This window comes from Emericellopsis cladophorae (genome assembly GCF_022114955.1).
Source record: "Emericellopsis cladophorae strain MUM 19.33 chromosome Unknown NODE_1_length_1489480_cov_119_871856, whole genome shotgun sequence".
Lineage (NCBI taxonomy): Eukaryota > Fungi > Ascomycota > Sordariomycetes > Hypocreales > Bionectriaceae > Emericellopsis > Emericellopsis cladophorae.
In genome coordinates this window covers 1,118,081-1,130,693 of record NW_026250926.1, presented here as the reverse complement: position 1 = coordinate 1,130,693, position 12,613 = coordinate 1,118,081, and the positions used below count along the sequence as shown (strand labels likewise).

The following is a 12,613-nucleotide window of genomic DNA, read 5'->3' as shown; positions in this document are numbered from 1 at the left end:
ATTAATGGCATATGAGGTCGCTCTCGATCTATGTCTCGAGTATAGTCTGTCGATTACCAACCGGCAACTGATGGTCTTGGCTCTGCTCTGCTCCATCGTTGCGCTGTAAACCCTCCTCAGCTATCTCACTTTTGGAGTAGCGGCTGCCCCCTTCAGACCAGACCGTCGCTGATGCAGCAGGAGTAACACCAGCAGACCAACAGCAAAGAAAGACGGCAATCGAAATCCTCACGTACAAGACTGAATAATCATAGACCTTTCTTGATGTCAAAATCGCTGGCTCGCCGCACGCAACAACTTGTAAGCAACATAATTCCGAGTAGCGCGTGCGTCGCCGCTTGATTGTTCATCCCTATTTCCTCATCTCCCTCAGCAATGTGCAACTCACCGCTGCAGCGACCCTTATGCAAGATGCGCCGAGCCAAATCAAATTCGCAAAGACCAGCATGATCCCCTGCTGTCCGAGGAAATCAGACGTACAATGGTACGTACATATAATTTCCTGCACGAATAAGATTTCGCTGCGTCTTTTGCATCGTGCAGTGCAGGCGCATTGCATCCTCAGCGCAAAGCTGAGGCTCCGGCCGGGACGCCATTGAATCGCATTGCCGAATGCACACGCACCGTACCGTCCGTAGCGCTCTGCCAGGGGCCGGGCCAGGCCAAGTCGGGTTCGTTCGTCCCGCTCGCTCCTCGACTGGAACCGTCACATTACACATTCACCCGTTTATCAACCTGCGTGGCGTCGACGGTGCACAGGGTCTGTCAGATTTCCTCCAGACTGCTGCACCGTGGTGAGCAAAGGAGCCCATACGAGTCAGGCAGTGGCTTGTGTGACCTTGCACAGCTGCATGTTGAATGTCCGAATGGGTTGCGACTTGACACCCTCCTGGAGACGAACAAGAAAAGGGCGGGTACACCACGCGCACATTTCAGTGTGGAACGAACCGCCCCGAGATGGGGACGGTGGGCCTGCACTTTAGCCCCTTTCTCCTGCGCTCAGGGATCGCAGGACGGGGCCCGATATCGCCAAGCTGCTCAACGATAATTCTCTCAGGTCCTGGCGTTCATCTGTGCGTTTGCCGCAGCTGGGGCATGCCGAAACTCAAGCTCCCATAGCGTCATACGGAGTGACGGAGGGGTCCACCGTCCATGGCTGACCACCCCTGTCCCTTGCATTTTTTTTCTTTGCAGGTCCCGTGATCCTCATCATTCAGGGGTCTCGTGCTGTTATCAAGATGGCAATTACAGGCCACATACGGAGTAGTAGTACAGCTTGACATTGACCGAACTGCCACAGTAGATATAATATCGTTGAGGTCGCCGCCTGAGGTACTCTTGGCCAATGCGTAAGAAGGTGCTTCCTGCCTGGACGTGTACCTGCGCAGGCTTCGTGCGCCGGACTTGCTTTGATGCCAAAGAAAAGAGGCTTCCGTCGTGCGATTCATCAGGCACCCGAACCTGCAGCATCTAAAGACGAGTCATGGATGCCCCTCCAGGAGGCTGGATTGCACATAGTAATAGAAGAGCATCCCGCAAGCCTTTTTCCCACCTCCCACTTGTCCAATTTAACTCGCCAGCCTATAGTCGCTTGAGGCTCCACACTCAGGACGCCAGGGCCAGACAAGGCTGCTCGCAGACTTCTCAGGTTCCCATCAGAGACGGTGCAGCGATGCGATAATAGCGCGTTCATCTTGGGAAACCTGCATGAGACCTGCCGCCGCGGCTGGCTGAGGTTGAGAGAGCCAAGAACGCAAAAAAAGCACCGCAGCTTGTCTGAGTTCTTGAAATTCGAGATGCTCCCAACCCGGCCTGCAGATGTCACTCGAAGTGGTTCCCCCACAAGAAGACGTTCCTTTTCAATAATTCTTTCCCTGGTCGGGGGCTACGTACGTACTGTCAACAGTCACTAATCTTTATTTTTATAACCCCTGACGTGGCTGCATGCATGTTAGTTAACCGACACCACCATTCGTGCCGTGTCCCAAGCTTTCGCCCTCAGCCTTATTTGCATCAACACGAGATGCATGTCTGACAACCAATAATTTGCCCAGTCTGTGTCGGAAGTGCAGGTACTGTATGTCATTGTTATTAACCGAGTGTGGTTTGCTTTTCGCTATCACTCGACGCGTTACATTCGGTGGTGTCTGCGTGTTGGACAAAGCGAGCTGCCGTTGTCTTGGGTTGCGCATGGTGGAATACGTGGCCCGGGGAAGTACCCTGTATTCCTGGTCCAGCTTCTGTCAGTCGGTAGGAGACTACCAAATCGTAGGTGCTATAGTTATATTGCGGTCTTTGCTTACCTGTATTGGGCGTATCCATATGAATCTGGGCATCGAAAAGCACACCTCTTTTACCAGTCTAGGGTATTGCAAACCCAGCGGCGCTCCAGTCTAGAATGCTCCCTCGAGGAATCATCTCCCGCCTAAGAGACCCCTGGCATCTCTGTGGCACGGTTCTGGTCGCACAATATGAAAAAACAAAAAATGACATTCCGCCGAGGATGCGCTCTAGATCACACTGGCTTACCACCTACCGCCCAAGGCCCCCAATAACCTCGCGCTGCTGATCCCTGGCCCTAGTACCCTCGGACAGACTCCCAATGCTGCGCAAGTCGCCCACAACATCCCTCGCCTTGCCAAAGTACACCTCCTGCAGCAGGTTCCTCATCTTCAGCTCCATGTCCTCCACCAGCCGGCCGACGTTGGCAATGTGGCTGTCGTCATTATCCACAGGGAGATCCTGCTCCAGCTGCCTGGTCATGTTGCCGCTCAGGTCGAGTTCGCCGAGGTCGGCGGAGCTGGAGAGATTGAGGATCACAGTCGATGTGAGCTTGTAGTGTGTCGTGCGGCCACGTTCAATGGCCTCGAAGACGTGGATGGAATCCCAGACACCTTCGCTGTTGCCTCCTGGCGTCGACGCTGGTTGCGTTAGCTGTGTGTGCAGATACTCGCTGAGAAAAAAAAAGCCATGACCTACACTTCTTGAGGAGCACAACACCGGCGAAGCCATCATCCAAGTTCCAGAAGTAGACGCTGCTGACGCCACCCTCATAGTACAGCTCGCGGTAAATGTCGAAGGCCTCGTTGGCCTTGATCTCCATTTTGCGCACGCGCTCACTCGGGACAGCGCCCTCGCCCGCACCCTCGTTCACGCCGCCCAGACCGCCCACGTCGAGGGGTGGGTCGAACTTGTTGCTCCAGGGCGAGCGGTATGAGTCGCCGTCGCGGTTGTAGTCGCAAAGGAGATACTCCCTCCCCGAGTCACGACATCTTTTGATAGTCAGAGGCTGGTCGACGGAGGCCAGAAGGTCTTCTGTCAGATCGGGAGCGATGGAGATGATCGAGTTGATATGGGTCGCAACGTGTTTCGGCGTCAAACGTCGGAGCAGGTCGCTGTGAGAAAGTCAGATGGGTGGCGAATCGAGGTTAGATCTGAAGAAGCTTACAGTGCCGAGTCAAAGGGGTCGACGGCAGCCATTATGGAGGTCAATGAACAAGTCAATGGGCAACAAGAGTTGGCGATGGTTGTTGATGGCGGAGCTTGCCTCAGTCTACGGGGGGATACAGCGGGGTCAGCAGGACCCCACTTGAAGTTCGCGGCCGCAGCGCCCCCACCGGAGGTCCATCATGCCACCTCCGAATCCGATCCGATCCAGGACAATTTTGGACACCATCTCAACACGCAATGAGGTATGATTAGTGAAGTGAAAGAGGACCGCAAAGGTCTCTATTACGTATTATACTAAACCGGAACGCCTCGCTAAAAGTGATAGGATATCGAGAAGCGCTCTTCCAAAACTGTCTGCCACCAGACTACTCCATCTCTTGGTTCGCCAACAGGGTATGAGCCTCCTCTTCGTGCGCGTTGGCATCCTCACGCTCCTCAATATCAGCGCCAACGATCTGCTTCGCCAGCTTGGCGCCCTCCTTTTTGCCCCTCTCAACATCAATCATGTAGATCAATGGTGCTGGTAGTCCGACTAACGCGGCAAGGAACCAGAACGCGGGGCGTATTCCCCCAGTCTTGTCGATGATGACACCGACAATCGACGGTCCAAATATACTCGAGCCTTTGTCGGTAATGGCGTAGAGAGCGTAGAAGGCAGCCTCCGAACCAGGAGGGATGAGTTCGCCGTAGAGCGAACGACAGTACGCACCCAGGCCACCCAGTACCAGCCCATACACAGCTGCCAGGGGGTACATCTCCCAGGGCTGCTGGAGTCCAAAAACACCCCAAGATTGAACGAATGGAAGATACCCGATGAGACCATAGATTGGGATCAGCTCAAACAAGGCGATGCAGACGAGGATCGTCTGATGGGGCTGCAGGCGGAGCAGTCGTGATACCCACGACCACCCCAGGGCACCAAAGATGCCGCAGCAGGTGGTGATGACGTTAATCATGCCCAAAGCCCAAGGTTTCATGTGCAAGGTCGTCTTGGCGAAGAGGATGGCCGTGCCCGAGGTCGTCGCAATCGCATCGGATAGTAAGAACCAACCCGCCAAGAAGAACAAGATGTCCTTCAGCTGTCTCGCGAGCAAAGCCGTACGGAAGAGACTCTTCCACGCGTAGACAAGATAGGAGAAACCAGCCAGACGCCCCTTGCTGCCCGCGGTCAACGGGGGGCCTGGACGGGGCCGAAGCCACAGGGCGGCCGGGATGGTAAAAATAGCCCACCAGAGACCAACGATGAACAGGACAACCCGCTGCGCCCAGGTCGTGTTATTCAAGAAGAGGAGTATGGCGATCGAGACGCATAACAGAAACAGGGCTGCACTGTAGCCTACACCAATGCCTTTGGAGGACATTTCCGTCGAGAGCTCCAGCTCCTTCGACAGGATCTCCTTTGGTGATGCTTTCCCACTCAATTTTGACTCGGATGGGCGAAGCATCTCCCCGTCATCAAGCAAGGGCGATTCCGAACTCAGGTCGTCGCCTGTTGAATCGTTCAGTGGCCTCGACTCCAAGTCGCCTGTCGCAGGGGCTAGCGTGATGGACTTGTTGGCTTCGATGACGTCTGGATGATTCCTCACCAACAATGGCAAGAAGCTGTTGAGCAGAACAAACGAAGCGCCAAAGGACGTATTCGATATAATCGTCAACAGGGCGCCGAGTATGTATGTCTCCTTGGTGATGAATATGTACGCCATGACTGCCGAGCTCCCGAGCCAGGCAAACGCAAGCAGCAGCTTCTTGCGGTAGTTGCCATGGTCAGCCGCGCAGCTGATGCTGACGACGAGGAGCGCTTGGACAAGCACACTGACAGAGAAGGTGTACATGGCGAAGCTGGCCGTGTTGATGGGGATGCCCAGTACGTACACGACGCATTGCCCGTCAGTATCCTTGTTCTTGCTGTCGGAGGTGCCGCACGGTTGGTCGGGGTGATCCAGTAAGACGCCATTCTCTCGGGCGAGGCTCTCGAGGAGGATGGGGATGAAGGCGCCTGTAATCGTCAGGTCTCACGACTCCATGGCTGCTCAGAATGTCAACCTACCAATCCCGCAAATGACATATGTTTCCGCTGCAAAAGCATACATATACCATCCCATCAACTCTTTGCGACTTGTCGGCCGTCCATCGTAGCCAGCGTAGAACGCTCTGGGCGCCCTGCCGTCGTCGCTGCTGCGCGACTCCATGTCGTCGTCGTCGTCGTCTTCGTCAGAGGATGATCTCTCGTCGTCTGCGTGAAACGACGATGTCGCAAAGGAGTGAAATGACCGTTTCGAGAGGATAGAGAGGCCAGACCAGTGCCTGTTCCCGCTGAGCGCAGGGCGAGGTGGCGCGAGGTTCATGGCTCTGACGGAGTAGGCACACAGTGCTGGCGGTGGCCGAGCCTGGTGGTGCAGCTCTGATTGGCTAAACTGTGGCGCCTGTGGAGTGAATGAGTGGACAGCTCCAAGTCACTCGCAAGCTCCAAAATGGTCATGTGTAATGTGATGAACGGAGCATCAATTGACTCGATACATGCACCGACCGCATCCCCTTTCCTTCAGGACCACTGTGTCAACTGATGGGACAGCCAGAGTGTCTCAGCGTCGGGCAAGACACGCAATCCACCTCGTAACGGTGAAGCTAGCGCGTTCGTGGGCTAGAGCGAGCCGTGTGAACTTGCGGGTTAACGAGAGCGTATGATTACCGCTTGCCAAGCGGAAAGGCACCAACGCAGAGAAGTGGTAGAAATCCTGAACCATCACGGCGATGGAACACGAAGACATGGCGGCACCTCCAGACTATATATCCTCGTGTGCTTTGCGGCTCCTCCCGGCAGTCCAATGGCGCACCTGCAGGTAGGCCATCTCGAAGTTTCTCACACGCCAGGAGAGCCGCTGCCATTCGTTGTTCAGCGGGCATGTCACGATGCAATAGCTGCAGTATTATCCGCATGTTGCCACGCAAGTGGAGGCTGCATGCATGCTCACACCAGTGTTAACGTCAGGGTGCTTTGAGCCTGGGGGCTAGTGAAGCGTAGCTGTCCACGTGTTCGTCACGGCACAATGGCACAAAACTGCATGTGTACTACGCTTCAACTGTGTATGTACGGTAGGCGAGCCTACCTACGGATACGCACAGAATCTGGATGGGGATCTCCATACTCCATAACGGCGGCGGGAGGGGCAGTATGGGGGTGGGTCAGGACTCAGCCCAACATTGGATGATGGACAATGCTGTGATCAACAGAAGGGGGGGGGGGGGTCAATCGGCAGACCACAAGCACTGCATAGTGGCATTTTCGAAGGTTCGGATGCGGTAGATTAATAGCAGCAGGGGCAAGCCTCGGTGTTTGAGCGAAACCGTTATCGCGCCGTCGACACTGATTAAGAGCGCCGTGTAATCTAGATTGCTTTATGTCGCTCTTTCACATGATGCGATAGATCGCCAACTGAGGGGAATGTACCCAAGTGACAAAGGTTTCTCATGCGGTATATTCTGTAATTAGATGAAATACAGTAGAAACTCTGAGGATATCATGATTTATGAGCAGAACGGAACCCCCACCTCAACCACGAGCAACCTTCCCTGGACTCATTTCTTCTTAAAGAGCTTCTGCTTCAACTTGTCGGCCAGGCCCACGGGCGAGTCCTTCTTCTCCTCGACAGGAGGCGTGCCAACGCGTTCCTCGTTTCCTGCGCCTCCACGGCCAGTGTGGTGGTCGCCGATTTTGGAGGGGGGGAGCTGAGCCTGTTCCGGGACAAGGTCGGTGTCGGTGCGGTGTCCAGTTGTCGGGGTACCAACGTCGCCAATGTTGCCGGCACCTGATCCGTTAGCCAAGGCTCTTGACTGATGGTATGATCACTTGTTTCGAGAGAGACTTCGCAGCGCGCAGGAGTAGACACTCACCACCACGTCCAGCGCTGTACGCGCCATCGCCGTGGCTTCCTTCCTGTCCGGCACGAACAATGGAGCCATCGACGTACTTGGTGTCGTCGTAGTTGATGTTGCCGGCGCCACCGCGGCCGTGCGAAACTTCTGCAGTCATGATCGCCGCGTTCTTTCTGTAGACTAGGGAGATGGAGATTTGGTATGGACGGTATACAACGCAAACGTATGATGGGCGATGTAATTAGACTTATATCGCATCATCCCGCGACTTTATCTCATTGATAAGACTAACAGCCGCTAGGCAGGCTTATCTTAGCGCCATGTCTGGGCGTGGGTAGCGCACGTCACTCCGTGTCGCGCGCAGCCAGTGAGGACGAGGCGCGTTTACGTAGCCGTATTTGCCAATGCCAAACTGTCGTTCCCCATGTGGATATTTGTACGATCGACGACGTTGTCTATCGCAGCTGCAGCTGATACGCTTTCGTCTGTGGTAAAGCGGCAGGTCTCCGGCACCGCTCAGTAATGTTAGTCAGTACTTGATAGCTGCCCCTTAGAAAAAATAGTACCAAGTAGGTCGTGAGCACTGGCTAGCAATCTTGCTCCCGTCCTGACTCTTGGGGCTGACCCCCGCTGCTGCTTTACCGTAGCCTAGCAGGCTGATAAGAGGTACGCAGTGTCATCCAAGAACAAGGTCAAGCTGATTCGACAAGCACGAGTTCTGTACTAATAACACGCTGAAATTAAGCTTATCACACAGTTCGTCATGCTGGATCCCTGGAACACACACCTCGCTGCATTTTGCGTCCCTCTACATGCTACACCCACCCAACTCCATGTCGTCAGCATCTCTGTCTAATTACGTCGTAACTTTCGTGAACATGGCAAGGCTGTATCAAGCACGGCCCGCCTTGCCGATTTGCAGGATCTCGCCTGTTAACGCCTCATCGCTTCTCAACACAGGCCATGGCGCACCGTCGGCCTTGTGCAATGTCAGCTCGACCTTTGTGCCCATGACCTTGGCCGTTGATTTCTCGGTATCAATCGGCCCAAAGAGCGGGAATTCCTGCTTCAATCGCTTCGGTGGGCTGTCGCTTGTGACGAGGTCGAGATCTATCGAGCGTTCCTTGAAGTCAATCTTTGCTGTATCCTTGACAACTTTCTTTAAGAAGATCGAAGCAATAACCGTCGAGGCGGTCTGGTAGTAATCGTGCCTATGTCCTTCGTGAGCATAACGTCTCTAGCAGCGTTTGAGGGCCAGACGGAGCCAACGTACCTGACGGTTGTCAATATCTCCTCCCCAGAAGCGTCACCCTTGTCCTTCTTGCCACTGCCAACGAAAAGATGCTTGTTCTTGGTGGTGCAGCCCTCGATCTTGAGGAACTGATCAAACTCGAGAACTCGTCGCTTGCAGCACGAGTAGCCCTTGCTGCCCTCGTGAAAGATTGGTATGCCAGGGTGGTGCACGCATTTCTCGCCCTCGCGCGCGCCGCCCTTCTTGTACTTGGCATGGCAGGCTTTTCGCCTACACTCTTTCCCATCTGGGATCTCCAACGATGGGTCGTCGCTCTCGGACTCTTCTGGCGGCGGTGGCGGGGCGGCCGTGTCTTGCGTGGGCTGAGCGATTGGAGCTCGACCGGGCTCTTTCTCCTTGGACGCGTTCGCGGCGGCAATCTTGCGGTCAAGGGCCTCGCTCTCTTCGGCCGTGGGCTTCGATTCCTCGAGCTGAGGGGGCTTATCTGTGGCCGAATGCGTGCCGGTTGTGCAGGGTGGAATCGCGAGGAATTCGTCAAAGGTAAGGACGCGAGTCTTGCAACACTTCCAGCCTGTTCGGTGTTAGTTTCCACTCTGTGGCATTATGACCTTGATAGCATACCCTTCTGCCCCTCGTGGAACTCTGGAGGGCCAGGGTGATAGACACATGGCTCGCTGGGGTCGGTAAAGAGCTTGCCGCAGCCCTGATGAACACACTTTGCTGCCATTGCGCGATTTAAATTGGTCCTAGTGATCACACAGAATGTAAAAAAAAGATACCCAGAAGATTGTTTTGCTTCGCAGAATCAATTCAAGAGACTGTGATAGTGGGGTGGGATCTTCTAGAATCTCCAAATGCTCGAACGGGCAAGAAAGGGCATGACGACAGAAAAGGATGGGGCGCCCAGCCAGTCCGAGCTCACCGCTTACCGTTTTGAAAACGCGTCCAGATCGGTGTTCCTGTCTCTTTGGGAATCAGGAAGCAGTGGACGAACACTCTGTCTACATTTCAGCAACCATGTTCGCCACGCGCCGTCTTTTCCAACCGTTTGCAACCCGCGTAACGCTGTTCACGCGTCCCGGCTGCGGTCTCTGCGATCAAGGAAAGGCAAACCTCTCGCAGGTGTGGGACAGACGCCCCTTTGCATATGCGGAAGAGAACGTCGATGCGCAAGGGTCAAAATGGAGGGATCTTTATGATTTTGACGTGCCTGTGGTGAGCGAAACTCGAACACTGGGAGCACGTGGATGATCGTTTCTAACATGGGCATGCACAGATTCACATCAGCAGATCAGAGGCACCCCCTGAAGACGTATCTACAGCCTCCAAGGCCATCAAGCTCATGCATCGCTTCACGCCCGCCGAGGTGGAGGCCAAGATGGACGTAGCCGAACAGAAAATTTGATCTATTAGTAGCTTTTCCCTGGCTGCGGCGGAGCGGCCGACTGCGCGACGCTCAATTGGCTCCTCAAACTGAAGTCCAGCACAGTGTAGTCGGTCGCCGCAGCGATCATGTCAAAACCCTGCTCCGCAAACGCCTTGGCCTGTTCCCCGGTCACGGAGAATACGCCACACTTTTTCCCATTGTCATGGCTGGCCTTGAGGATCTTGGCCATGGCGTCCTTGAGCTCCTGCTTCACGACCCCGTCCAGGATGGGATGGCCAATGCTGTTGCCAAGGTCAAAGGGTCCGATGAAGAGAACGTCGATGCCATCGACGGCGGCAATCTCTTCGATAGAGTCGATGGCCTCTTGCGTCTCAATCTGGACAATCGTCACAAGGGTGGAATTGGCTTGCTGGAGGTACTCGGTGAACGTGGGCGCCGGGCTGAACCGCTCCATGGACAGGGGAGATCCGAAGCCCCGGACACCCAAGGGTGGGAATTTGGCGTCTTTGACGAGCTGACGGGCCTGCTCTGCGGATCGCAGCATGGGCACAATAACCTGGGAACTTGTGAGCACAATGTGCGGCAGGGTGGGCTTGCAACTACGTACGCCATGTGCGCCGCAATCAAGGGCGCGCTTCACCATCCAGCCCTGCATATCAGGGATGCGTACAATGGGCGAAGCGCCCGTGGCAGCAATGGCAGGGACAGCGTCATGCATGGCCCCGTCTGTTCACGTCAGCCATTGAGTTCACCGCGCCGGAAAGGGCATTTGGGGAGAGGCCTAAACAGACCATCAATGTTTCCATGTTCGCAGTCCACGCACACCCAGTCCACGCCTGTTCTTGCCAGTAGCCGTGACACGTTCGCACCAGGAATCATTTGCCACATGCCGAACGAGGGACGGCCCTCATTCAGGGCTGTCCGGATCCTACTAGCAGCCTGCATATTGACGGCAGAGGAGGACAAGGGTCTGGGAAAGGTATAAGTATGCGCGATGGACTTGAATAAGGAGGAAAGCAAAGGCGAGCGCATGGGAGAACGTATCATTCCCCTTATGAAGCTCGAGTGAGCAAGTGGCCGTGTCAGTGGACTCGACGGAGCGTATGTGGGTAATAAGGTTAGTTGCGGGGGAGGGCGCAGCGAGATCGGGGGTCGCGCCAATGCCGGGCCGGTTATTGTAGGAAGTCAAGCGCAGCAATGAGGCGAGATTCATGAAGATATTTGGACGGAACAACGTACGGCGCGAGGCTATTAATGTCAGGTCAACGAAGCATCCGAAGCATTAGGGCGCTTGCGGTACGCCAGAGGGAAACGCCACGGTCCCTAAGGTATGGTAGGCTGCAGCTGGTCTCAGGCGCGTATTGGACAATCCGACGCTGCTTGCATTTGCCCAATTGTCATAAGGTATTGGAGGATCTCGTTGGACACCAGTGTGTGCGCATTGGTACACTACCATTCGTCAAGCTGGTATATCCATGCATTTGACCGTAACCTCGCAGATTGGGACAGGCTATGGGTATGCACAGCGCGATGACCAGCAGCCGCAATGCAGAATCTTGCACTTGAGATGGTGTATTATCCAATTCTCGTGCATCAGCTTGCGTGCAAAGTCTAGCAGTCTATGTGACGGTCAGAATTCCGATGCCACCCACCCCGTGGGTCATTCAGTAGAGAGCAGCAGAACAGGCAATGAAACCGCAGCTGTAGTCTCGTCCCGACCCAACATCTAGGCCAGCGCTCAGCCCCCAAGGTCTCGCGGCTCCGTACCTTAGCATTCTTCCAGCATGGGGCGCGCCACAATTCTCTTTTAGGGAGCCGCAAATCAGCCTCAGCATACCGCTCAGTCCTCATCCAACGCGGCTCCTCCAAACGTTTCGCTCGCGTCTTGCAGAGCACTAGAAATCGAGTTAGCTTGGTCACAATACGTTCAGCCACCGGGGCCTCATACCCCAGGTAGTCCTCCTTGATGCTGCCAATAGCCCACATCTCGCCCACCTCGCTTCGCGTGCCCAGAATTTTGACCCGTACCGACGACCCAGGGGTGATGTTGATATCCTCGTTGTTGGTGAACTGCGCCGGCGTGGCGTTCGGGTCCCACCTGATGTCGTCGGGGATCAAGTGACTCGAGACAAACAGCTTCAAAGGGCCAACCTGGGCAAAGAAGCCCTGGGGGTTCACCGAGACGACAATGCCGTCGACCGTCTCGCCCTTGAATGGCCGCCAGACCACAGCGCGATACCCGACAGTGAACTCGGCCATGCCAGTTCCGGGGAGGATGCGCCCTTCTGAGATGTCGAACGTGTCCATAATGGAGATGATGTAGTAGTTACCAGAGCAAGATCCCTCCACATCGCGGAGGAGATTGTCAATAACAAGATCGTGGGCGTCCTTGCAGAAGAAGGATGGGTGGAGGGTCACGCGCCGCTCCATGTTGCGTAGGAAGAACATGATGGGCGGTGGCTGTCGGTGAAGCTCAGCGTAACGTTCGGAGGGGTTCGCTTGATGAGGATGGCGCAGCCGGCCGCGCAAAGGTCGTCAAGAGCGTAAACCGGGCGCGCAGGTTGTCGAGAGCCGGTCTTTCGGTCAGTGGTTTGCAACAATGGTCGCACGGCGAGAGTGATGGTGATTGCGCTGGAGTGGACGTTCTCTCT

The 12,613-nt window shown here is 55.3% G+C and overlaps 7 protein-coding genes across 7 annotated transcripts; 1 reads left to right on the top strand and 6 right to left on the bottom strand.

Annotated features, from left to right (window-relative positions):
• Nucleotides 1–2,532: 2,532 nt before the first annotated feature.
• On the bottom strand, nt 2,533–3,480 carry J7T54_006246 (F-actin-capping protein subunit beta-like protein; the record flags this gene model as incomplete). Its single annotated transcript, XM_051505402.1, has 3 exons — nt 2,533–2,921; nt 2,980–3,395; nt 3,449–3,480. 3 exons carry the CDS (start codon nt 3,478–3,480, stop codon nt 2,533–2,535), a joined length of 837 nt encoding a protein of 278 aa, XP_051366763.1.
• A 335-nt stretch (nt 3,481–3,815) lies between these two features.
• J7T54_006245 (Autophagy-related protein-like protein) lies at nt 3,816–5,795 on the bottom strand (the record flags this gene model as incomplete). Its single annotated transcript, XM_051505391.1, has 2 exons — nt 3,816–5,446; nt 5,498–5,795. 2 exons carry the CDS (start codon nt 5,793–5,795, stop codon nt 3,816–3,818), a joined length of 1,929 nt encoding a protein of 642 aa, XP_051366762.1.
• Nucleotides 5,796–7,026: 1,231 nt separating this feature from the next.
• On the bottom strand, nt 7,027–7,480 carry J7T54_006244 (uncharacterized protein; the record flags this gene model as incomplete). The annotated part of the gene is made up of 2 exons (XM_051505379.1): nt 7,027–7,256; nt 7,342–7,480. The coding sequence occupies 2 exons, from the start codon at nt 7,478–7,480 to the stop codon at nt 7,027–7,029; spliced, it is 369 nt and encodes a 122-aa protein (XP_051366761.1).
• A 735-nt stretch (nt 7,481–8,215) lies between these two features.
• On the bottom strand, nt 8,216–9,302 carry J7T54_006243 (Cysteine and histidine-rich domain-containing protein-like protein; the record flags this gene model as incomplete). Its single annotated transcript, XM_051505368.1, has 3 exons — nt 8,216–8,534; nt 8,597–9,146; nt 9,197–9,302. The coding sequence occupies 3 exons, from the start codon at nt 9,300–9,302 to the stop codon at nt 8,216–8,218; spliced, it is 975 nt and encodes a 324-aa protein (XP_051366760.1).
• A 290-nt stretch (nt 9,303–9,592) lies between these two features.
• On the top strand, nt 9,593–9,980 carry J7T54_006242 (Glutaredoxin-like protein; the record flags this gene model as incomplete). Its single annotated transcript, XM_051505357.1, has 2 exons — nt 9,593–9,790; nt 9,852–9,980. 2 exons carry the CDS (start codon nt 9,593–9,595, stop codon nt 9,978–9,980), a joined length of 327 nt encoding a protein of 108 aa, XP_051366759.1.
• Nucleotides 9,981–9,984: 4 nt separating this feature from the next.
• J7T54_006241 (uncharacterized protein) lies at nt 9,985–10,907 on the bottom strand (the record flags this gene model as incomplete). Its single annotated transcript, XM_051505346.1, has 3 exons — nt 9,985–10,518; nt 10,570–10,688; nt 10,754–10,907. 3 exons carry the CDS (start codon nt 10,905–10,907, stop codon nt 9,985–9,987), a joined length of 807 nt encoding a protein of 268 aa, XP_051366758.1.
• An 895-nt stretch (nt 10,908–11,802) lies between these two features.
• J7T54_006240 (DNA-directed RNA polymerase II subunit-like protein) lies at nt 11,803–12,410 on the bottom strand (the record flags this gene model as incomplete). The annotated part of the gene is made up of 2 exons (XM_051505335.1): nt 11,803–11,857; nt 11,911–12,410. 2 exons carry the CDS (start codon nt 12,408–12,410, stop codon nt 11,803–11,805), a joined length of 555 nt encoding a protein of 184 aa, XP_051366757.1.
• Between the last annotated feature and the right edge of the window lie 203 nt (nt 12,411–12,613).